This window comes from Rana temporaria, chromosome 6, assembly GCF_905171775.1.
Source record: "Rana temporaria chromosome 6, aRanTem1.1, whole genome shotgun sequence".
Taxonomy (NCBI): Eukaryota; Metazoa; Chordata; class Amphibia; order Anura; family Ranidae; genus Rana; species Rana temporaria.
The window spans coordinates 201868689-201894352 of record NC_053494.1 but is presented as its reverse complement, the minus strand read 5'-3'; the positions used below and the strand labels follow the sequence as shown (position 1 = coordinate 201894352).

General features: G+C 44.5%; 1 protein-coding gene across 4 annotated transcripts in view; it reads right to left on the bottom strand.

Moving 5' to 3' along the window:
* Positions 1 to 24998, bottom strand: part of CCNT2 (cyclin T2) — an 81908-nt gene extending 56910 nt beyond the window's left edge. For 3 of the 4 annotated variants that reach the window (XM_040358094.1, XM_040358093.1, XM_040358095.1), the window contains exons 1-7: positions 24699 to 24982; positions 18327 to 18408; positions 9600 to 9728; positions 9245 to 9305; positions 8882 to 8944; positions 7576 to 7621; positions 1893 to 2056 (exon numbers count right to left, since the gene is read on the bottom strand). In XM_040358094.1, coding sequence (XP_040214028.1) covers positions 1893 to 2056; positions 7576 to 7621; positions 8882 to 8944; positions 9245 to 9305; positions 9600 to 9728; positions 18327 to 18408; positions 24699 to 24856 — 703 coding nt within the window. In that variant the 5' untranslated portion in view covers positions 24857 to 24982. Of the gene's footprint in view, positions 1 to 1892; positions 2057 to 7273; positions 7622 to 8881; positions 8945 to 9244; positions 9306 to 9599; positions 9729 to 18326; positions 18409 to 24698 lie in introns of those variants that run through there. The other variant, XR_005750363.1, reaches the window with a different exon arrangement.
* Positions 24999 to 25664: the final 666 nt, after the last annotated feature.

Sequence of the window (25664 nt, the reverse complement as noted above, 5' to 3'; positions counted from 1 at the left end):
GGAGGTTCACCCATAAAAACGATTTTTTTTTGGCTGCTGTACATACCTGGGTACAGCTATTCACCCGTGTCCTCCGGGTTGCGTCGCATAAGAAGCGTCACGATTGGCGGAAGGAGCCGAACGGCGAGTCGGCGCTATACTGCGCATCGCAGTTCGGCTCCTTTCGCCAGTCGTGACGCGGCTTACGCGACGGGGGGGGAGCTCATTTTTTAGTCAATCACCGCCATCGTAGGAACGCCCACTCCCGCGGGACTCGCAACCCGGAGGACACGGGTGAATAGCTGTACCCAGGTATGTACAGCAGACAAAAAAAAAAATTAATGGCATATTGGTATTGTAATGCGGGGGGGCAGTGTAATAGGGGGAAGTCGTTTTTATGGGTGAACCACCGCTTTAACAATTGCTTTACCTTTCACATAATGTTAAACCTAGACATTAGAGCTGCACAATTCATTGTTAAAAAAAACATGAAATCTCGATTCAAGCCCCCTCACAATCTCTACTGCAAAGTTTCCAGATTCTTTAATGTAACAAGTGTAGATACTTCTCTGCCTGCCAAGTTTTTAACATTGTCTGTGCTACCCTGTTTCCCCGAAAATAAGACAGTGTCTTATATTAATTTTTGCTCCCAAAGATGCGCTAGGTCTTATTTTTAGGGGATGTCTTATTTCTCCATGAAGAATACGGTACAAATTTATTGTTGAACAAATGTAATTTTAAGTGATCCCCCACCCCTGTGCCAGTGGACACCGTCACCAGACATCTCCCCCCCACCTTTAACAGACATTTCCCCCCTACCTCAGTCACCCCTGTGTGTCCACACAATGTGTCCAACTCCTGCTCCGTGCTACTCACTGTCAAATTGCGAGTCAGCCAGACTGTCAGGGCAGAGCCAGCAGCAGGCGGCAGCATGTCCTGGCGGGGGCACGGGCTCTCTGATGAAGAGACCACACACTTCCTGTCTGCTCTGTCTGCGTTGCAGCCAATAGTGAGTTGCGCCCGCCGCTACGGTCCAGGGTAAAAAGTTACGGTAGCTTCGGGCGCCTTATTATTGGGATGCCTTATGTTCAGGGGAGGCCCTATTATCGGGGGGGTCTTTTTCCGGGGGGATGTCTTATGTTTCAGCGAGAGGCAAAACTGTAAGTAGGTCTTATTTTTGGGGGAGGTCTTATTTTTGGGGAAACACGGTAGTAGATAAGTTGAAACATTTTAACTCTTCCTTCTTAGATCAAAGGGATAAACTTCTGTGTGTAAATGAAGAAAGTTTAACCACTTAAAGCCTACACTTTTTTTCTGACACGTGTTTCTTACAAAGTCAAAATCAGATTTTTTTTGCTGGAAAATTACTTGGAAGCCCCAAACATGCATTTTTTTTAGCAGAGACCCTAGGGCGGGGATATGCAATTAGCGGACCTCCAGCTGTTGCAGAACTACAAATCCCATGAGGCATAGCAAGGCTCTGACAGCCACGAGCATGACACCCAGAGGCATGATGGGATTTGTAGTTTTGCAACATCTGGAGGTCCGCTAATTGCATATCCCTGCCCTAGGGAATAAAATGGCGATTGCTGCAATATTTTATGTCACACTGTATTTGCACAGTGGTCTTTCAAACGCAATTTTTTTGGAAAAAAAAAAACTTCAGAACAAAAAAAAAAAAGAAAAAAAGAAACAGTATAGTTAGCCCAATTTTTATGTTTAATGTGAAAGATGAGGTTACACCGTGAGAATCGTGATCTCACTTCTAAGCAAAAAAATAAATGTGATTCTGATTTTAGCCAGAATCGTGCAGCTCTACTACACATCACAGAAAATATCTGGCATATTTAGGGATTTTGAAAGAAAATATACAGAACCTTTACTAGTCTAAAAACACAAAGCATCATTCTTACCATCCAACAACTCCAATGTAACCGTTTGGTCCACGTATTCCCACCAATGCTTGCCATCGGTCGATACAGGGATCTCCCAATTGGACCACTTACAGGCCAGGTGAATGCACACACATGCGATTACAGTGGGCTTGTACTGAAGGCAGAATGTAGTGAGGTGAAGGCTGAACATGCAGAAACAAAGAAAAGAAAAAAGAGAGAATGACCATTAGTCACTTGTATTGAATATACAAAATAGAAATGTCAGACGACAACAAATGTGCGGGAAATTCCGTTTATACCAAAATGGATCGTTAAAAGCAATTGAAATCTGTATTTGAGATTTCTCATACCACCATTCTTTCGATAATCTACCAGTGTATGGCCAGCTTTACACTACAGGACATATTCTATCATACATGCACACCTATGTACATGGTGACAGCCCTATTTGCGGATCACAGTACGGCGGGTTCCGCTTCCTCCTTTGCAGCTCTACACAATACAAGGGTCGTGCTTTCCTATTTATGACAATGTAAGCATAAGGGTTAGCTGAACCAAAATAAAACAATGTGTCCCAAGGGGCTGATTGTTAAGGTGGACTCTGCAGTAGAAGGCCCTCATCTTCTGTTCTAGGCAAGAGTGATGTCACGCTCTCCTTACAGGAAGAATAAGAGGCAGCCCAAATTTGTGAGATTTGATCTGCATTCCTTGGCGATGCAGAAGATGGGAGGAAAGCAAACAAAAATGTAACAATTCTTTACAGGTAACTTCTGTGCTAATGAACACTTCTCTCCTGCCGCCTGTGTCATGCAACGCCTCTTTTTAGCAGAGAACTCGTCCCCCCAAAATAAAGTCTGCCGATAAAACACACTTCTGGTAGTGCACCTCCACAGTCCTCACTGGTTCCTCCCTCTGACCTCATATGGTAGGATAAAGTAGTGATATGTCATCAGACAGAAACCAGTAAGAAAAGAAGGGACCCAGCAATCCAACACTCTTGAAGTCTTGGCTTCCCAACAGATATTAGAGGAACAGTTCTCTAACAAGCAGCTGTGTACAGCGCAGGCAGTAGGAAAGGTAAACATTCAGTCTTATAGGTTATGTGCTTTCTTGAAAGCTTTTTAATTGTACACAAGTATGGAAAAGCGGGTAAAAACATGAAATGTAAATTACTTTAAACCACACAACAAAATGTGTGAACCGACAAACACACTGTACTCTTTTAAAAGAAATCTGTCAGGATAAACAAATGAGTTAACTAGATCTTTAATTGCAGTCTCTGGGGATTGTCATCGTCATCCTTGCATCACTAACTGGAGAACCACAAACCCTGCACCAAGCATGCAAAGAGTGGAGAAAAAATTATGACATGACTACTTAAATTCCAGGTCAATGACTCTCAGTAGCAAACGGAATAAAGGAAACAGCCATGGTACTTGTACCTTTAGAAACAAGTCAGATACAGGCAGCCCCCGGGTTACATACATCCAACTTACATACAGAGGGAGACAACAGGAAGGGAGAGGAAAACTACCCATACGAAGGGAAATTCACTCCTGTCAGAGTTATTATGGGTAAAAAAAAGTGTCCCTGCTGAAGCTTTTATCACCAATCTTTGTTTCCACAACAGCACAAATATTTCAAAATCGTCACAGGGACAGAAAGTGAGGTGAAATCTTCTAAACAGGGGCACAGACAGCAAAACAAATGTTATAGGGGTTCTTCCCTATGCTATAAAAAACGTAAAAAAAATGTGGCTGGCGCTACACTTAACAAAAATGTACTTGTGCCAACTTGCATACAAATTCAAAAGTGGAGCTTCCGCTCATCTGATTTTTGGGGGGGGTCAGGATACACTTCCGGGAGCCACAGGTATTGACGTCACGGATGGGGCTCCCTCCTCCTCCTCCCGTCGCCAGGCAGGTAGGCGAGAAGAGCCGCCCTCACGGCAGGCTACACTGCTAGGTACCCTTACCGCAATGGTGGCGGTAGCACCCGACTGCTGATGAAAACATCAGCTGCAGTGCCGACATGGAGAGACTCCAGGACATGCAAGTGTCCTATTATTAAAAGCCAGCAGCTGCAGTATGTGTAGCTGCTGGTTTTAAAAAAAAAATTATTTGGACGGACCTCCGCTTTAGGAACAAACCTACAGAACCTATCCTGTTTGTAACCCTGGGACTGCCTGTATTCCTAATCTGAAAAGCTTTAAATTATAAAACCTGCCTGAATTATCAATATTCTATTGCCTACAAAATACTGCCCCACTGCTTTAGCACTGCTGTACTTGAGCTCATCAAATATGAAGGAGGGGGAAAAAAAACCTAGAGCAAATGATGATCACATGGTGTATGCAAAAAAATAAAATCATGCTAGCTTCTATTCGGACTTTGAAAAATAGCAACAGAAATCCATATTCTTGTGAAAAACCTCTACTACGCTGCAAGCTTCCATTGTAATAAAAAGGTCCTTCCACAGTACTTTATGCTGGGTTGCTTAAAGTGGAACTTTAGTCAGAAAAATAATACTGCTAGATCACTTCAAGCTGGCCGCCTTTTACACTTATAGCTAGAGAAAAACTTGTATACTATACTGTTTAAAACCCAGTATTACTGTCTCACCCTGCTCTGCACACGCTCAGTTGCTCTCTGTTTAAGTACTGCTGAGCTGACAGCCTTAAAGTGAAATTAAACCCGCCTATCCTTCACAGCCAAGGAAGCAGCTTCTGTTTGATCTACAATGCCAAATGTACTTTGAGCGACAGAACACTCAGATAATGAATGGGATTTGTATTGTTGGGCATTTTTGCTGAGGCTTAAAGCAGAAAAACTCCTAGATGTGAATGGAGCCTATTTAAAGGGGTTGTAAAGGTTCATTTTTTTATTTTCTAAATAGGCTCCTTTAAGCTAGTGCATTCTTGGTTCACTTACCTTTTCCTTCTATTTCCCTTCTAAATGTTTTATTTTTCCTTGTTTTCTTTGTCTGAATTTCTCACTTCCTGTTCCTCCTCAGTAAGCTGTTCTACATGACTTTCCACCATTCAGATGATGGTGGAAAGCTTACTGAGGAGAAACAGGAAGTGAAAATTCAAACAAAGAAAAAAAACATTTAGAAGGGAAATAGAAGGAAAAGGTAAGTGAACCAACAATGCACTAGCTTAAAGGAACCTATTTAGAGAACAAAAGACGAACCTTTACAACCCCTTTAAGCTGAGAACAGAGGGAATGTGATCACTTATAAAAGGGTATGAATGTTTTTTTTATATCCATACACAAAAGACTGTCTTTTATTTTCTATTTTACCCAAGTGGTTGCATTATCCTGACTGGACGCCATATGATGTCCAGCAGGATAACCGGCGCGCACCCATCGCAGCGATCAGTGGTGCGGTGTGCCAGTCTGACACACCGCTACACCGATCTGGGTAAAGAGCCTCAGACGGAGGTTCTTTACCACGTGATCAGCCGTGTCCAATCAGGGCTGATCACGATGTAAACAGGAAGAGCCATTGATCGTCTTTTCTTCACTCACGTCTGACAAAGACGCTAGTAGAGGAGAGACGATTGGCTACACTCCTAAAAGGGGGGTCTGTGCTGATTGTTTATCAGTGCAGCCCCCTCTCAGATTCCACCCAGGACCACCAGGATGACCATCCACACTGGACCACCAGGTATGCCCCCCCCCCCTAGACCACGAGAAATGCAAATCTGTGCCCAGGCAGCTGCCAATCAGTGCCCACCCACTATGCCCATCACTGCCAATGCCACCAGGGATACCCATTAGTGACACGTATCAATGCCTATCAGTGCCGCCTATCAGTACCACCCATAAATACCCATCTTTGCAGCCTTTCAGTGCCACCCATAAGCGCCGCCTTTCAATGCCCATCAGTGCTGCATATCAGTGCCCTTCGTTGGAGCCTGCTCATAGGTGTCACCTTGTCGGTGCCGCCTTATCAGTGAAGGAGGGCAGGAAGGGAGGTAAGTGCCTGGTATTTAAGTGGTTAAACTGAATGGGTTGCTTTACAAGGTGATCATTTACAATCAACCTTAAGGTTGTGTAGGTATTTATTTATTTTGCTTAGTTACATGGTGTAGCTTGGACCAACGCAAGTATGCATCTCTCATACTTGGACAATTCCTGTGGAAGCTGAAAGTCTACAGTAATATCAAACTCTACAGAGATAGCAGCCTTCCAGGTCCAGTGCCAAGCAGCCATAGCTCTGATGAGCAACCACAGGGGGCCACTTCCTCTGCATTGCTGCCATTTAGAGAAAGGCTCTGATTGGATAAGGTGGAGCCCAAAGGTGTTGATGTCACCATCTCAGCGGCTTGCATAAAGCAGGAAGAGTGCAGCTATCATGGTGGTAGTGCTGACTATTACAGTAGTTTTCAGCTCCCCCAATGGCCCATCAGGTATAAGAAACACATGCTTACATTGTGCAAAGCTGGACCAAGGTAAATACAATGTCTGGAGCTCAGCTTACATGTAGATAGCACCTTATTAGTACAAGCTACACAAAGATTTAACCTAAAAAAATAGTAAGGATTAGTTCCTACATAAAACAGTACTCCAAATATCTGAAACCACCACCTGTAAAGCAATTTAAAAAAAAATCACGGTGTAAAAAAAAAAAAAAAATCTAGGCACAAGAAATCCAAAATAAAAACTATTTCAAACCAACTAAACCAAATGCAAGTCAACATATTTCAAAACATATGCAAAATAATAAAACCTTATAAACAATGTACAGATAAACTGAAAGAACTGCATGTGAAAGCAAAATACAATTATTTTTGGTCTCTCAAACATTTAAAAGCTGCTAAGGGGAAAAAACAGTATTCCATTGGGCTTCGATGGAGAGAATTATGAAGTCATCAAAAGGCACTCGCATATTCCCAGCACACCGGCAGTGGTGGGCTCCTGCATGATGGGCACTGGGCTTGCAAGACAAGTCCAGTGCCCACCATGCAGGAGCTCTATTGGGAGCCAACTGCCCCATGTCGGGCCACAACAAAATGGCGACACCATCCAAACGGAAAAACGGCAGCCATGGTCAGCAATCATGGCTGCGGTTTACCAAGAAATAAGCCAGCATCCTGGAAAAACAAAACAGAGTCATTATTAAACCTGAGCACAACAACAACAGCCAAGAACATTATTCGGAATCTGGATTCTGAGTCCCTTATTAAATATCTGGGGCTACGAAATATGTACAAGATGAGTTTAGCAATTACACAAGTCATCTTTGTCGTGTAGTTGGTTTGAAAATAATCTTTAGTCATCGACGCGAAACAAAATAAAAACGCATCTCGCTAGTGGTATTCTAAAAGGCTAGATTTAGGACTGATTTATAGGTATATAAAATTTTAAATGAAGCTGAAGTATTATTATACTTACCAAGATATTCTAGGGTAAGTTTATCTCTTTAGATGCTATTCGGGGCTACCAGTTTAGTAAATGCACTCAGAATCAAGAAACTGATCAGAAAGCAACACTACATTTCTTGTTGTGCAATCCACCCCTCTGTGTCAGAGGTCCGCCTACAGCGCAGAGCGTTAGACACAGGAGAAAGACCAGGCCACATGACACAGCCCAGCCCCATCCTATGAACCAAGGCCAGTGAGACACAGGAAGGGGACCCTGCAGTAAAGAAAACTATAGTGTGCTGCGACTGTGCAACAAAGGTTCAGGATAACCACCTGTTGGTAGCCATGAAATACGAAGTCTGTGCCAAATCCTTGCTTGCTGCAAAAGAAAAAAAACAAGACGAATTAGTGCAAAGTGAAAATACCCATCAACATTTTAATATTTACTGCAAGAGGTTTATAGTCAATAAGACAATACTGTAACTGCATACCCATTTTAAATAGATGACTGTACTGATAAACTTTCAAATACATCTAAACGTGAGAGCATACGCTTGCTTTAGGTAAGCCCAAAATAAACAAAATAAATCAACCCGAAGCAAACTACTAAAGAACAGGGTTCAGCTTAAAACTACATCAGCCCCCTTCCCTAGTCCTCCAAACTATGCTACTATATACACCATATATTTAAGTCTATGAATAATAACTGCACATGTAACGCTGAGAAAATGTATTCTGAACTTCAAGAAACCTAAAAATCCTCTCTTGCAGTGGGGCTGTGTCTGCATGGATTAAAGAGGTTGTAAACCTCCAAAAAAAAACTGCAAGACAAAAGCCATAATGACTTAGTATGCATCGCATACTAGCTCATTATTAAATACTTACCTTAGAACGATGCCCTGAAGCGACAGCAGCACACCACTGACACAGCTGACATCTTTCCCAGAGCTACATCAGGGGGCTGTTTGCGGGCTCCAGTGCTACGATTGGCTGAAACCGCATGACATCACTCCTGCGCATGCCCGTGGGTGCTGCCGGCCACAGCATGGGCCATGAAAAAACAGCATGAGCGGGCCGTTTCTTCAGTGAGCATTGGCAATGACATCGGCGGCAGTGTATATAGTAAATATCTCCTAAACGGTGCAAGTTTAGGAGACATTTACAGTACCTTACAGGCGAGCCTTATTATAGGCTTACCTGTAGGTACATTCAAAGAGGAAGACTTTATTTTCCTCTTTAACTGCTTTAGATTTAAGGGACTTGGTAAAACCGTTTTGCTTACCCAATACTCTCCTCTACTGCAGGCTCCGCTGTGCTGCTATACCAGGCCCTACAGCCTTTTTTTCCCCCTACACTCTGGGGTTCTTAAGTCCTGACATTAGGACTGATGCAGGGACCACAGATCTGCAATAGAGATGAGGATGCTGAGGGACAGGCAGCTGTCCCTAGTCAACAGGCAGCGAATCCTTGAAAAAGGGAACACAGCCACACTGCAAGGGAGGATTTCTAGGTTTCCTGGTATTGGGCTTTAATTTAATAAAAGGTGCAAGTACATTTGTAGAACGATTTTAGAAGCCAGCCCCATCATAAAAATTGTATTTACTTTAGAGTGATTTTTTTTTTTTCAGTAACTACTAACCTCTCACTAACTGGGTGCATTTGACAACATCTGTATGGGGATGCTCAATAGTGATCTCAAAACCTAAGGGAAAAGACAAAAGATGACCATTTTCATCATTGTAATGACTGCAAAAAATGTACAGCTTGTTCAGTATTAAGATGCTTGAAATAGCTACAGAACTCTGTGCAAACCATTTTCTAAAGCAGACTAAATTACACATTTACACAAACATACACACACACACACACACACACACACACAAATGTATCCAATAGTTTATCTGAAAGGTTAAATGCTTCTCAAATATATTTATGTGGTTTATACCCCTCACATTTGATTCCAAGCTAGACAACCTTTTCACAGCAGGTTAGTGATACTCACCTAAGGTCTGTAGCAGCATTGTTTCAAGTATAACCAGCTCTTGCGCTTGCTGTAGGTATGCCTAGAAACAACAGACCAGATTCATAAATACCCAGTTTAATTGACAACTAACCCCAGGGACAGAATACATTTCAAAGCATGAAACAATACTATACACAATCAAAATAGACAGAAACGGGATTAAAATGATAGCCAAGACAGACAAAGTACCGGTAAGTATCAATAAATGTATCAATGTAAAGAACAACCGTTAATTGTAAAATACTTGAATTTCAGCATTGGAATGCAAAGTGTCACACAAAAGTCCTCAAACCCAGTATCATATCCACAGCTCAAATCCCCCAACTCTACTCACGTCACTTTTTGTGTCCAGCAGGGGATCTAGAGGATTAAGACAAGCATGGGACACTTTGATGACATGTTCAAGTTTACGTGGCTGCTCCTCCACTTTGGCAGCCAGGAACAATGCAGTAGGAGACATTATCTGAAATTGAAGCAGAGAGGAAGACAAAGTTAAAAAAACATAGCTCAATGTACTCTGCATTTAAAAAAAACTCGAAGTATGACAGCCAGCATCAATAGAATTGCATCTCCTTAAAGAATAAGTTCACCTTTTGTAACATATTACACCTATATTCTGAGTGTAATATGCTACATATGCACCAGCACAAAAAAAAAAAAAAAAAAAAAAAGACTCGGCCGCGGGGGCCCCTCGCCCGCATCATCTAGTCTATGAATGGAAGAAATACAAGGCCCGACATCCTTTATCAGCTTGTAGTTCTCAATGAACTATCACAGCTCTGTGGAGTGCTGCAGTAGTTCACTGAGCATCCTGTCTCAAGTGTACCTGTCTGGCTGTATCAGAGATAAAGACAGTCTTGCAGGACTGTGGTGTTATACCCATGGTCTGCTGATGGTGGGTGCAATGCTTTACAAGTCCCTAACAAAAAATTTATACAATAAACCTGCAAAAAAAAATGGTTTATTTTTATTTATTTTTTTAAATGTAAAGATAGTAAATGGAGGTAATTTGACCATCAGATACTTCCACGGGGGTTTTCAGGCCCAAAGGTTTAACATGTGCTTTCTGTATTGCTTTATTCAGATTTAAAAATCCTGAAGAGTAAATGTGGCCAGCATTTGTCAGGGCACATGAGAAGCAACAGAAACCTCTACATTCAACCACTTTGTATATGGGGACACAAATCATCAGCTCATCATTTCCAGAGAACACCTCGTCTACAAACACTGCTGTACTCCCACTACTATTGTTTCTAAACGGACAATACATAATCAGCCAACAACTTACTGAACCATGGGGCCAACAGGAAACAGATAGGCTGCCTGTATGTTCACATCACGGGACACCCTAAATTTGAGACACTAATCTAAAGTGGTTGTAAAGGCAGATTTTTTTATCTTAATGCATTAAGATAAACTCCCCCCCCTAAAAATCCCACCCATTTAGAGGTATTCAATTTTCCATTGATCAAGGGATGATGGCAACGTCATGCCATTACACATGAGCCAACTTTTTCCAACTCCCCCCTCAATACTTAGCAGAGGTCCATCTAGATCCAACGATGTTGTGAGAGTCTTGGCTGACCGGACTCCCTTCCTCATTGGTTGACACAGCAGCGCGGCACCATTGGCTCCTCCTGCTGCTGTCAAAGTCAGTAAGCCTATGAGGAGAGAAAAGGGGGCGGTTTGGGCCACAGCTGTGTCTGAATGGACACAGATCTTCGGGTTGGTTGCCCCCATAGCAAACTGCTTGCTGTGGGGGCACTCACCAGAGCCCTCGGCCGACTAGAGCCCTCAGCCAATGGCTGATGAGCACTGATAGGAGTGTTCTGGCATGAGGGCCATCTCCGTCAGAACACAACAGCTTAGCTGGGGAGATTGATGTACTAACATCAAATCGTCAGTACAGGGACTCTGACCAGAGCAGACAGTTTTTTCTTTTATTCATGGATTGAATGAAAAAAATAACCATTAGTGTGTACCAGGCTTTAGGTACTAAAGTTAATACAAAGGTGTACTGGCTACCAGGCACATAAGGGATGCTCTGCTGCTGCTATAATCAGTTCTGAGTTTTATAGTCAAAACAAAAAACTGTATTGTAATTTTTGAATTTCATGTATTGCAAACAGACTTGGATGCCTCTTTGGATAATGAAGTCAAATAGACATGGGAAGCACAGCTCCTCTGGGTGACCTCATTAATGCTCACAAGTAAGGATGAGCTCCGGCGTGTTCGCATAGAACACGTGCAGAGCCCGCCAGGAAGTGAGCACGGCGCTGTGCTAATCACAGCCAGGGAGACATTGTCCCGATACTCGGCTGCAGGGATCGTGAAATGTCTCCCTGGCTGTTATTAGCGCAGCGCACACTTCCTGGTGGGCTCTGCACGTGTTCTATGCGAACACGCCAGAGCTCATCCTTACTCACAAGACACTATTATGGCAGCTACTACTGTTAGTTTACAAGCACACCAATTGCTTAAAAAGCCATGGCAGCCTTTTGGCGGCACGGAGTCAACATTTATGATACAGCACAACAACAAAGATTTAAATCATTACGTCAAACTGCCAGGCTATGCTCTCTTGGCCTCAAGTCTAAAGTGGTTAGTGTTTAGAACGGTCAGCATTGCACCACAGCCAGCCAATAGATGGATACCCTGGCTGGCATAAAAATAAAAGGATTGACAGAGTGCAAGAGAAATCAGTACAAGAAACATGTATGTGAAAGAGAAATTAGTGCACAGAAAACATAAGCAGAAACCCTGCTCAGCCATGTCAATGTCACCCACCCGGGTTACCAAATGTAATGGTAGCTTACCGCTACATTTGTAAGCCATAGAAAATATAGCTTGGTGCATCTGTTTCTATTCTAGTATATATGGTATTTTATGATTGATCCAATAACCACAAGCCATTTTCTATTTGCACCAATTACACTGCTTGTGTCCATCAAACACCTTTCCAGCCATCTGTACGTCTTAAATTACGTGTCACTCTAACTGTAAGGGAACTGTACTACTACACAGCTGGAGCGCTCCAAAATACATTAGCACCACAGGAGCAGGTTATATAAGGAAAATTGGGCAGTATGGGCAAGAGAGGCATGCAGAGGGTATTACCCCCAACTACCATCTTCACCCAAATGAAAAAAATACATTTGTCTTTAACCAGTTCCCATCCAGGCCAATTCAGGGCCTGGCTAAAAAAAATCGTATTTTTTTGCTAGAAAATTACTTCGAACCCCCAAATATATATATATTTTTAGTAGAGACCCTACAGAATAAAATGGCAGTTGTTGCAATTTATATCACACAGTATTTGTGCAGCAATTTTCTGGGGAAAAAATACACTTTAATGAATTTAAATGCAAAAAAAAACAATATATAACCCAAATGTGCGTGCTACTGTGTGCGAGCACGAGGGGATGGGGTGAGTTTTTTATACACCTACTGCATCCCAGGAAATAAAATTGGAAGTGTTTACGTCTGTCAGAGTCGAAAGTGACATCATGACGTCGCTTGCGACTTCCCAGGGTCAGAGATGGCTGGAGACCACCCGGTCCACGGCCAGCTCTGTAGTGAACCGCCGTCAGATCAGATCTCTGGCTTCATGATCGCACGGGAGAGTCCGGAGAGGCAACACTGCGGCTAAACAGCCATTAGGGTGGCTTTTAAAGGGAATCACTGGCTGAAAACAAAGACATCTAGATGATGCCTGTAGCTTTAGGTATCATCCAGATATCATCACTTCAACCTAAGGACATCATATGATGTCCTACAGGCGGGAAGTAAAGTGTCACCAAACCCACATCATTAAATGATGTATATTACACATCGGAGCAGCCCATGGGACTATAGAGTCACACATGTGGGTGTGTATACAGTGGTAAATGAAAGGCCACTCCTTCCCTCCTCCTCCTCCATCCCCACTAACACAATAGGGTCAGGATATTATATGTAGATTAACCACATACCCGCCCATAGTTATGACGTCCACAGATGGGATCTCCCATCCCATCCTGGGTGAAAGTCACATGACGTCCTGGGCTTCCCAGGCCGTCTAGGGGGCGCGCGCCATTATTCGGGACCAGGTGCGGGTGCCCGACGGCCACGATGATCGCCGGGCACCCACGATTGCCCACAATCAAGGCAGGACCGTGGATCTGTGTGTGTAAACACACAGATCTATGTCCTGTCAGAGGAGACCGATGTGTGTTCCCAGTACAGAGGATCGGCCGATATTTGGCCGTTTTGGAGAAATCGGCATCGGCCGATTTTTATCCAAATCGGGCAGATATTTTACAATTCCCGCTAGCGATGCCACGGCTCCGGAGCCGTGGCCTTTCCTGATGCTGTGACCGCAGCGGCAATCTGCGGATTGCCGCCGCGGTCACAGCATCAGGAAAGATTGCGGCTTCGGCCTAGCTCCGGAGCCGCGGCCATCTTGGTACACGCGGCGTCTCTCCTCTGTTAACGCCCACAGAGGAGGTGGGGCCCGCGCTCGTGGGACACACACCGCTCTGGTGTCTGTACTACGGGGGGCAGGGTGTCTATACTGGAGGGAGAGGGGGTCTGTACTGAGGGGGGGGTGACACCATTTTTTTGCACCAGTGCCACTTGCCATCTGCCAGTAACAATACCAGCGCCACCATCCAGTGCTATCCGCAAAAATCGGCATCATATATCGGCCGCCCAGATTTCTAAATATCGGCCAGAGAAAAACCCATATCGGTCTACCTCTAGTCTCCTCCCCTTGTGAGTCCCCTCCCCCTACAGTTAGAATTACTCCCTAGGAAACATATTTAACCCCTTCAGCGCCCACTAGTGTTAACCCTTCGCTGCCAGTTACATTAATACAGTAATCAGTGCAATTTTATAGCACTAATCTCTGTATAAATGTGAATGGTCCCAAAAATGTGTCAAAAGTGTGCAATATGTCCGTCGCAAAGTCACGGTCACAATAAAAAAAAAAATAAAAAAAAATTAAAAAATGCAATAAATCTCAACCCTTATTTTGTAGACGCTATAACTTTTGCGCAAACCAATATACACTTATTGCAATTTTTTTTACCAAAAATATATAGAATATGTATCGGCCTAAACTGTGGACATTTTTTTTCTTTTTTTTATAGATCCTTGGGGGATATTTATAATAGCAAACAGTAAAAAATATTGAATTTTTCTCAAAATTGTCGCTCTATTTTTTTTTTTATAGCGCAAAAAATAAAATCCGCAGAGGTGATCAAATACCGCCAAAAGAAAGCTCTATTTGAGGAAAAAAAACGTCAATTTTGTTTGGGAGCCACTGTCCGGGTCCTATATATATATATATATTTTTTAATAATAAATCAAAGGAAGCAGTGTAAAGTCGCCTGTTTTAAAAGCAAAGCTGCACCTAACCAGAACATTTTTCACCCTATAGATGGTTTGAGGATTACAAGCAACACCCGCTTTACTATCATTTGAATTATTCAGTCGTTTCTGAACTTCCAGAAAGTAACAAACCCCCCACACCCGGTGGCCCTTATCCTTCCTAACCAATGTTATTGAGGAGTATCAATTGTCACAATTGCGGCCCCTGGAGAAAGTCACGGGTCCTCGGGCTGCCATTACATTTCAGGGAGGTATTTGCCCTAAAACTTGAAATCTTCATATCAATAATTGCCTTCAAACACACAACAGATGTGGCATAAAAGAAAAATCTCTTAAAGTGAAGCTCCACCCAACAGAGGAAGCTTTGCTTGTTATCTCCCCCCACTACCACATTTGACACCTTTCGGGGAAAGGGGGGAGCGGATACCTGTCAAAACCATGCACCCGACCCCACTTCCAGGTAAGATCGCGGCGGCGAGCTACGAAATGTCCCCTCCAATTGCCCCTCCTCCAATCCACCCCCCCTTCTGGGAGACACAAGGTCCCAGAAGACAGTGGCACCATTCAGAAAGTGCAGTAGGAAACAAGCTGTGATGCCACAAAGCTTCACTTCCTGTTTCCCTTAGTGAAGATGCCAGCACGAGCCAATGGATGGAACGGGTTCAGGTGCCAACATAGCGGGATCCCTGGACAGGTGGTTCCTTATATTAAAAGTCAACAGCTACAGTATTTGCCGCTGCTGACGTTTATTTTTGTTTCCCTCCAGGCTGGAACGCATCTTTAAGGCTTCAGAAGCCAAACCACCTTGGCTAAAGTAGGAAAGGGTTAGAACCTGCGTCATGTTTTATTATTACTGCGTCATGTTTTATTACAGGCCGCTTCACACTGAATTTTTTTTTACCCTATTATTTTCTGGTGTGCCCATAGTTGCAAGGAAAAAACAACCCAAAATTCTACCATTGTTACTGGTACAGATGGGCATCAGCTCTGGTAACTATAGTGTAAAGGGGGGGGGGGGGGTTGCCTTCACTTCCTTTGTGTGTCTCCAGGGCAGGAAGTGGAGAGATCTCCCCAAGAGATAGTTTACACTTGCTTCAAAACATGCCTTCGGATCGGACAGGCTTTGTTAAAGCTCTCTGAACGCCAGTCAAAGCTCCTGTCACTAAAATGGTTAGCTTACAGCCCTGTTTACACCTAGATTTTAAATGTGGTGCTTCGGATAGGCTTCAAGTGAGCTTTGCTATAGACTTCTATGGAGGCTTTGAAGCACCACTAAAGCTACACAGGGTATCATTTTTGAAGCAAAGCCAAAGCAAGGTGTAAATCGGACTGTAAGATAACCATTTTATTTAGACGTTTTGGCAGTCACATAGCTGCTGACCGTCACCTAAAATCAATGGATAACTATGTGATGCCTGCCTGAGATCCGCTAAGATTAAAGCGGAACTTCACCATTATTGTGAAGTCCTCTACTCCAGTGGTCATCAACCCTGTCCTGCAGGGCCCACTAACAGGCCAGGTTTGCAAGATAACTAAAATACATCACAGCTGAAATCATTTGCTCCTCAGTGATTGCAATATTCTAGACTGCATCTCCCCAAGGTAATACATAAAACCTGGCCTGTTTTCTTAAAAGATGCCTGTCATTCACCTGTGCCTGCTATGGCTCATGGGATATTCACATCACATATCCCAGGAGGCATAGCGCTTCATAGATAAAGGAGAGGAGTGGGCTTAGCGGTGCTTCATCCTGAGACCAGTCGGCTAAACCTGGAAGAGCTGGCGGGCCTTGGGATGACATCACACGGCAAGATGGAAGCATGGGGCCGAGCGGGGGAAGAATTTTGCAAAACAATGCTGCATCACTGGGTGGGTATCTGAAACATTCAGTACCCACCACAAGGCATGCAGGAGGTTAAAAAAAAAAAAAAAGTGGGGAACAACTTTAAGCAGCTACACCTGAAAATAAACAACAGGGGCACACTGATGCAAATATAAAACTACATGCTTTTTTTTGTGCCAAGAGAAGAATGAGTGGTATAGATATGAAGTTGATAGTAACTACTTCATTTGTCCCATCAAATCCTGGACAGAGACTCATCACAGTTATAAAACACAACGTGCTATCAATTTGATGGTCAGTCATTGAATAAGTACAAAGTCCACCCATATGAGCAAATTTTAGAGAAATCCAGCCTGAGCTTATTAGGGTGGGCTTCTCCTATGAGTGCCATTCGTTTTGCATGACCCGCTTTCAGCAGAGCGAGGTCTGAAGTCCGCTCTCCGCTGACGTCACCAATATCAGTCGAGGTACCACGTCATGTCGACTTCCCAAGTCTGGATCAGCCAGCTGCCTTGACTGATGGCAAGCCTCATTAAGCCACTGAGACCGCCACTCCATTGCTCTCCACAGCACATTGCTCCAATGAGCGTGGAGGAGCAGAGCAGGAGAGATGCTGACTGACAGGCAGCATCTCTCGGGGAGGGGAGAGAACCGAGCCATCGGCAGTGTTCAGTGGCTCGGTTCTCAGTGCCGACGCCGGGGGGACAGCTGCAGCATCGGTCTGATGCTGCATCCACCTAGGTAAGTATATATACATATATATATACACATATATATATATATATATATATATATATAGATATATATATATATATAGATATATATATATAAACACATACTTCTCTCAAAGATCCAGAGGTTTAATGCACGATACCGAATATATACAATGATAAAGCAGCTTTATCTCTGTGCAAGTTCCATGCTGTAAAATTGAGCGCTCACAGCTTTGCTCTTTTCACTCTCAGCAGTGAGTGATTGAAAAATAAGTATTACTAGCTAGTTAGGGTACCATTAAAAGTGACCTGGTTTCTTTTCCCTGCATAGGCAACACTTGGTTCAAGCTATCCTCCAGGCAAACCACCAAATACAATGATGAAATACACAGATTGAAGCGGTTTTAGCTGCCAAAACATTTGCATTTCTGTTAATCCAGTTCTGATATTTACACAGCTCTGCAGCACAAGCCTGCCTGGCGTAGGAGGAGACTTATTTTTTCTCTTTACAGATCTCCTGCCCCTCCACAACCTGAGAGGGGACCGTGAAAGGAGTAGCAGTAGACTAATGAGCTCATCTCTCGCACATACTGCTCTCTCCTTTTGGAATGCTCCCTGCATCAAAGCGCAACTGATTGGCTCATTTTACCGCTTCTCCATTCCTCAGCCAAGCTTTGCTGTACATGAACTGAGGATGATACTACAGCTAAATTAAGGCACTTACACAGCTTGCATTAAAAAAAAAAAAAATACAAGTATTAAACACAGAAAGCAAACTACTATAGCCAACAATAAGGGTCCATGCACACTGAGCTTTAAAAAAATGCCGATCCTGGCCGCTCCAAGCGCCAGATTTTAGATTTCTGGTGGAAATATTTTTCTTCAGGTGGTACCTCCACTTTAATGGCTCCCTAGACATGCAAGTGTCCTTTTATTATTTTTCACCCAGGCTGGTCCTCCTCTTTAAAGAACAGTGTGAATGGACCCCGAGTTACTTGATCCACAGAAACCTGGCAGTCTGTATTTATCTCTAGAAAGGTTCACAAACTACATAAATACATTGGACAACTTTACAACCATTCAACTAAATATAAACAGTCTCTTTTTAGCATAAGAAAAGATGATAAATACTTACGTGTCTGTGGTATTTGGTAAAAGAATGATGCATATAGAATCTGTGCATGTAAACAATGGCAGTGTTGATGGTCAGTTGGGATCTGTAGGTTTCAGGTTAAGGAAAGCAGGAACCAGTTTGGAAATAAAGATGAATAACAAAAGCATTCCATGTACTTAGTTGCATTTTACTAGAGCAAATTCAGGGATTTACCCTAGAGCGACATTGTTTCAAATCAGGCAAAGTTAATATTTTAAAATCCAGATGAGCGCAAGTGTGCTGTTAGACCATCAAATTGTCAATTTACATTAACACCCGCCAGTTTAGAAGATCTTAGAGACACTTTTTTGCTTAATGACCAGCAACTTACACCACACTTCTCTGCTCCCTATTGAGTATATCTATAATGTAGAAAATCCTCATGAAAAACATAATAACTTCTGAATAATTATCCTATTTCTGATTATCTGCTCGTAGAACAGAGATAAAAAGTTTCAACAAATTTTTAACCCTACAGAAAGTTATTTTTTTTATCTAGTTTATCAAAAATCTAGATAAAAGGTATAAAACCGTTTAATGTAGGGCTTGTTCACATAACACATGTAAAGCCCATTCATTTTGATGAATGGAAAAACCACACCTGCTGTATATAGCCAAAATTCTAAATTTTAGTTTACAACTAAACAGGATACGGAAAATATTTCAATGGGGAAATCTCTGCCTTTGTAGAGATTTCCTTTCACTTCCTGTGGTGTGTACAAGACACAAAGTAAAGCAGCCCATAGATTATGCAATTTTCTTTCCTTCAACTACAGGTGGAGGGAAAAAAAACGTCTCAATTAACCCCATCAACTCAGTGTTGATGACCCCCACTGTGTTGATGGGGTTAATCAAGCTGTTAATCCCTCCTGCAACACTATGGTGTTCTGCCAGCAGAACACAATGATCACTGCATGACGACATAGCCGGCAGCAATGATTGCATGAAAAAAAATCCAACAGCCTGGTTGTATTGAAGTCAACAGATGGATTGACTGTGGTACAACCAGCCTGCCCATAGATGGATTGAATCTCAACTGGTTTCTGCTAAAACAGATGGGATTCGTGCCATCTATGATCAGCTTAAGAGAAGACATCCCAAAAGAGACAATACACACGCCAAAAGAATGTCAGCTGCTTAGCCATTCCCTATCTATCCAAAAGATGTCAAATCGCTTCTGAAGTCGGACTGAATTGCTGGTCTGAAATCATGCAAGTTCAGTGTGAACCTAGCATAAAATAACACAAAAGTAGCTAAACCTGCTTTAAGGCCCCTTTCACACTGGGGCGGGAGGTGCGATGGCGGTAAAGCACCTCTATTTTTAGCGGCGCTTTACCGCTAATTTCGCAGCCCTATTTGTCTGCTAGCAGAGCGGATTTACCACCTGCTAGCTCATTCACATAGCCATACAATGTCAACAGAAGCATTGATTTCTGCCCCCAGAAATGTGCAACCTGTACCAACTAGTGGCATCTGAGCATTTGAATGTATACAGGGACAAATGAACATAAAACTAGAGTGCGCCCCCCCCCCCCCCCAGATTTACCAAAACCATAAAATATGAGGTCAAACCTTAAAGGAGTTGTAAAGGAAAAAATGTTTTGCCTAAAATTAATGTGTGCAAGGTAGACAGACAGAATAGTGTAATGATTCTGTTAAAAAACGAGTAAATACCTATTAAATTCCTTCATCTATATCACCTCCGGCATTTCTAGTTTCTGTTTTCTGATTCACTTCCTGGTTTGCGGCGCTCGTTCATGCAAGAACTACATTTCCCAGTATGCATTGCGGCACGCCCAGTAATTCACACCTCCTTGAAGTACAACACGTAGAGAGCGTCCTGCCGCACAGATGTAGTTCCCAGGAGGGGGTGAGCACGTTACTGACCACCGCAGTAAAGCCTCCCTTCACGGTGGTCAGTAACAATCAGACAAGCAGGAAGTGAACAGAACAGAGAAGAAATAGAGCAACTTCTGAGCAAAAACGAACAATGAGGAAGTGAAAAGAGGAATGTCTGCAGGTAAAGGATGCTTATTATGAAAAAAAAATGTTTCCTTTACAACCCCTTTAAGAGTTTTAATTTGTATGCAATCAGGCAGACCCTTGCACTAAATGGTTTTGGTAAATCTGAAGACAAAAATCTGCAGAAAATCTAAAAGTGTGTATGGGGACTTAAAGAGAAAGTAAACCCCGATGGGTTTTACTTCCTCTTTTGTGCTCTGTGCAAAGTCTGCAAATTAAAAGCATAATGGGCTAGTATGCATACTAGCCCATTGTGTGACACGTGCCAGCTTCACCTCTTTTCCTTCAGGGGCCGCGGACTCTGAACTCTGTGACTGGCTGAAGCCACGTGACGTCACTCCGGTACGTCACGGCACAAGAAACTGCATGGAGGTCCGTTGCCCTGACAGCGCATGCGCCGACGCATACATTGGCGCACTACAAGTGAAATATCTCATAAACGGCGCATGTTTAGGAGATATTTTTCCTATAGGTAACCCTTATTTCTAGGCTTACCTATAGATAAAAGACAACAAATGGTTTACAACCCCTTTAAAAGGGGTTGTAAAGGTTTGTTTTTTATTTTCTAAATTGGTTCCTTTAAAGCGGTTCTCCACCCTAAAGTGAAGTCCCGCTGATCGGAACCCTCCCCCCCTCCGGTGTCACATTTGACACCTTTCAGGGGGATGCAGATACCTGTCTAAAGACAGGTATTTGCACCCACTTCCGGCCCGGCATTCACGGGCAAAAGACGGGCATTCCGTCACATCCCGTCGCCCCCCCCCGTTGTGTGCTGGGAACACTCGGCTCCCAGCACACAGAGGGAGCCAATCAGCGGGCGCGGCGCGACTCGCGCATGCGCCGTAGGGAACCGGGCAGTGAAGCCGCAGCGCTTCACTTCCTGGTTCCCTCAGCGTGGATGGAGGGGGGAGCAGCAGGGTGACGAGCGATCGCTCGTCATCTGCTGCAGACACCGCTGGACTCCAGGACAGGTAAGTGTCCTAATATTAAAAGTCAGCAGCTGCAGTATTTGTAGCTGCTGGCTTTTACAATTTTTTTTGGCGGAACATCCGCTTTAAGCTAGTGCAGGGGTCTCCAAATTGCGGCCCGGGGGCCGGATGCGGCCCTTTCCTTACCTTTATCCGGCCCTTGGGGCACTAATCCTCTCACTGACATGAGACACTATTCTGACATCTAACACCAACAATGGGGCACCATTTCTTCTACTGACACCAATAATGGAGCACAATTACACCCTATATTACCCAACCTAATACCAAATGTGGTGATGTTCACTCCTACTGATGCCAGAAAAATGCTGGCCATCGATCCGGCCCTCCTATAGTCTGAAGGACGGTAAACCGGCCCTTTGTTTAGAAAGTATGGAGACCCCTGAGCTAGTGCATTGTTGGTTCACTTACCTTTTCCTTCAATCTCCCTTCTAAATGTTTTTTTTCTTTGTCTGAATTTCTCACTTCCTGTCCCTCCTCGGTAAGCTGTTCTGACTGGCTAACCCCCAGCCAGAACGGCTCGGATGATGGTGGAAAGCTTACTGAGGAGAAACAGGAAGTGAGGAATTCAGACAAAGAAAAAAAACATTTAGGGCTCTTTCACACGGAGCGGACCGTTTCCGGGTCCGCTCCGTGTGTCTCCGTCGGCTCAGCGGGGATCCCCACTCAGCTGTCGACGGGTCTCTGCTCCGTTGTCCCCTATGGGGAACCTGACGGTCCGTCTGCATCAGTTCCGCTCTGCCGAACGGAAGAAAAATAGTGTTTCTTCCGTTCGGAGAAGCGGATCCCGGCGGACGCTAGCGGATGCTCCATCCGCTAACGGACGCGTTCCCATAGGGATACATTACAAGTCCGTTAACGGACTTGTAATGAGCGGACGAACGGTCCGCTAGTGTGAAAGGACCCTTAGAAGGGAAATGGAAGGAGAAGGTAAGTGAACCAACAATGCACTAGCTTAAAGGGGTTGTAAAGGTTCGTCTTTAATTTTCTAGATAGGTTCGTTTAAAGCGGTGGTTCCCCCTAAAACAAATGTCTAACAATACATTCGGGCGACTGCTTACACTGCGGGTAGGCTGGCTTTTTTTTTTTTTGTACATACCTCGATCATATCGCATATCGCCGTTTCATCCCTCGGCTTCCGGGTATGAGTCTTGCTGGACCTAGTTGATTGACATTCCTCCGACCGGCGCATACTGCGCGTCACGACTTTCCGACAGAAGCCGAACGTCATTGCGCAGGCGCCGTATAGAGTCGGCTCTATACGGCGCCTGCGCAGCGACGTTCGGCTTCTTTCGGAAAGTCGTGACGTCAAGTATGCGTCGGTCGGAGGAACGTCAATCAACTAGGAACGCCCACCGCCACAAGACTCATACCCGGAAGTCGAGGGATGAAACGGCGATATCGAGGTATGTACGAAAAAACCTGCAGTGTAAGCAGTCGTCCGAATGTATTGTTAGACATTTGTTTTAAGGGGGAACCACCGCTTTAAAGCGGAAGTTCACACATTTGTGTTTTTTTTTCTCTTTTCCCCTTAGCTTCATGCTCGTTTTGTCTAGGGGAATCGGCTATTTGTTTTAAAATATGATCCGTACTTACCCGTTTTCGAGATGCATCTTCTCCGTCGCTTCCGGGTATGGGTCAGCGGGAGCGGGCGTTCCTTCTTGATTGACAGCCTTCCGTCGGTGCGGCTCTATACTGCGCCCCGACGTTCGGCTTCTTTCTGAAAATCGTGATGCGATGGATGCGACCGTCGGAAGCCTCTCGGAAGACTGTCAATCAAAATAGGAACGCCCAGTCCCGCAGCCCATACCCGGAAGCGACGGAGAAGATGCATCTCGAAAACGGGTAAGTACGGATCATATTTTAAAACAAATAGCCGATTCCCCTAGACAAAACGAGCATCCAGCTATGGGGAAAAAGTGTTCTCCATGGGTGAACCTCCGCTTTAAGCTAGTGCATTGTTGGTTCACTTACCTTTTCCTTCCTAAGCTGCATTCACACCTTAATGGCGACAAAATGCCTGAAGCGCGACGCTCAGATATGCTGGAGGGGAGAAATAACATTAATCTCTATAGAGATGGTTCACATCTCCACGCCGAACGCGTGAAGCTCAAACAAGTCCCGGACCCTTTTTTGTCGCGCGTATTCAGGCGGCTTTGGCGTTCGGCATAGCCAACAATGACCTGTAAAAAAACATTGGGTTAAAAACGCTGCGTTTTGTCGCGGCAAATCGCGGTACAAAACGCCGCAAATCGCCTACGCAAAGATGTGAATGCAGCCTAAATGTTTGTTTTCCTTTGTTTGAATTTCTCACTTCCTGTTTCTCCTCAGTAAGCTTGCCCCCATCATTCTAGCGGTGGAAAGTCATTTAAAACAGCTTACTGAGGAGGAACAGGAAGTGAGAAATTCAGACAAAGAAAAAAAAAACATTTAGAAGGGAAATGGAAGGAAAAGGTAAGTGAACCAACAATGCACTAGTTTAAAGTTATCTATTTAGAAAACACACCTTTACAAACCCTTTAAACTGAAAAGTGAAACATAATTTTCTTTGTGAGGTTTATTTAATTTTTTTTTTTTTTTACGACAAAAGCTTGCCCAGCGTCACGCGTTGCGCAGAGTAATTGCCACCCCTATTCAGTTGAATTTGATGTGTTTGGCGGGCATCGGTGACAACAAATGGGACCCTTTCTGTGGCATAGGGACGCATACCCCTTTAAACCCACAGAGCGGAAATAATGCGCCCCTATGCCACAGAAAGGGTCCCATTTGTTGGCACCGATGCCCGCCAAATACATCAAATTCAACTGAATAGGGGTGGCAATAACTCTGCGCAACGCATGACGCTGGGCAAGCTTTTGTCGCAAAAAATAAAATAAAAAATGAAATAAACCCCACAGAGAAAATTATGTTATTTCACATTTCAGCTGCCCCATGAAAAGTGTTCCATTGCAGATCACTCTTCAGAGGGTTTGCAATGGCTGCCACTACTGTACATGATATAGGAATACATTGCGGCTGTAGAATGTCATAGAGGGGCCCCATGGGAGGAAGGGGCCCTTGTGGGGGAGGCCCCGGCACACACACATCACCCGGCCTCTCTAGAATACGGAGCGCCCCCCGGTGGATAGAATATCAGACCCCCGGTCCTCCCGGTGCCGGTATACCGGCCTCCCCCCTCCCCCGGTCCCCTCCCCGGCACATACCGCACACGTCTACACCGATCCCCGGCCGTCCTCTCACTCCTCAGCCGCTCCGGACACTGAGGAAGACAAGGCCGCAGGCTTCCCGGCCGGCACTAGGCCGCAGTGGTGAGGTAACACATGAATAAAAAAGAAAAGGATACACGTTGAGGCGCTGGCCCATGTCTTGGATGAGGTTGGCCGCCTGTTGCCGGTAGGAGAGCTCCTTGTCCGCCTCCATCCCGCAGCGCCTGGACGGGCTCGTCTCCAGCTGTTCCCGGGTGAAGAACCAGCGAGCGTTCGGCGCTCGGCATTCCGCCATGGCACCCCACCAGCCCCCACAGAGCCGAGACCCCAGTGCGTCACAATCACCGGAAGTGGCGTAGGGAACCTGAGCCGGAAGCGCGCTGCCTCAAGTGACCCCCCCTGCGTCTGGTCTGGGAGTGCGCGTGTGCCGACCACATTTCATAGAAGTCTCTGGAGACACGAGCATGGGGGGTGACCACGCCTGCTGGGCGGTGCCAAGGAATACGCCCACTCTTTTCACCCACCTATCGGGGGACAAGGGACTTAATAGGATTCACGCCTATTTCTGGAAATTGGCCACGCCCCCTTTTTCTGTCTTCGCTTTAGCGGCGCTAGTGGCAATAGAGCGAGCGAGGAAGACACGCCCAGTGGGCGACTACTTTTCATAAGTGGGTGGAGTCCGCCCGCCAATCTTGCGTGATTGGACAACAGTCACTCGCCTAGTTTACATGAGTGGGCGGAGCTATCCCGCCATTTCTGAATGATTGGACAGTGCTCACTCGCCTAGTTTACATGAGTGGGCGGAGCTAGCCCGACAATTCTGCGTGATTAGACAGCGCTCACTCGCCTAGTTAACATGAGTAGGCGGAGCTAGCCCGCCAATGCTGCGTGATTGGACTGCGCTCTATCGCCTAGTTTCAGAAGTGGGCGGAGCTAGCATGCATGCCGGTGTGTGTGTACCGGCGAAATAATGATCGCCGTTACCGTCTGGAATTATAACGATCGTTACGCTATTTCTGTGCAGCTGACATAATATTAGCGCAAAACTATATTTTTAGTAAAAAAATAAAGCAAATTTTAGAAAAAAACAATAAATACCCCAA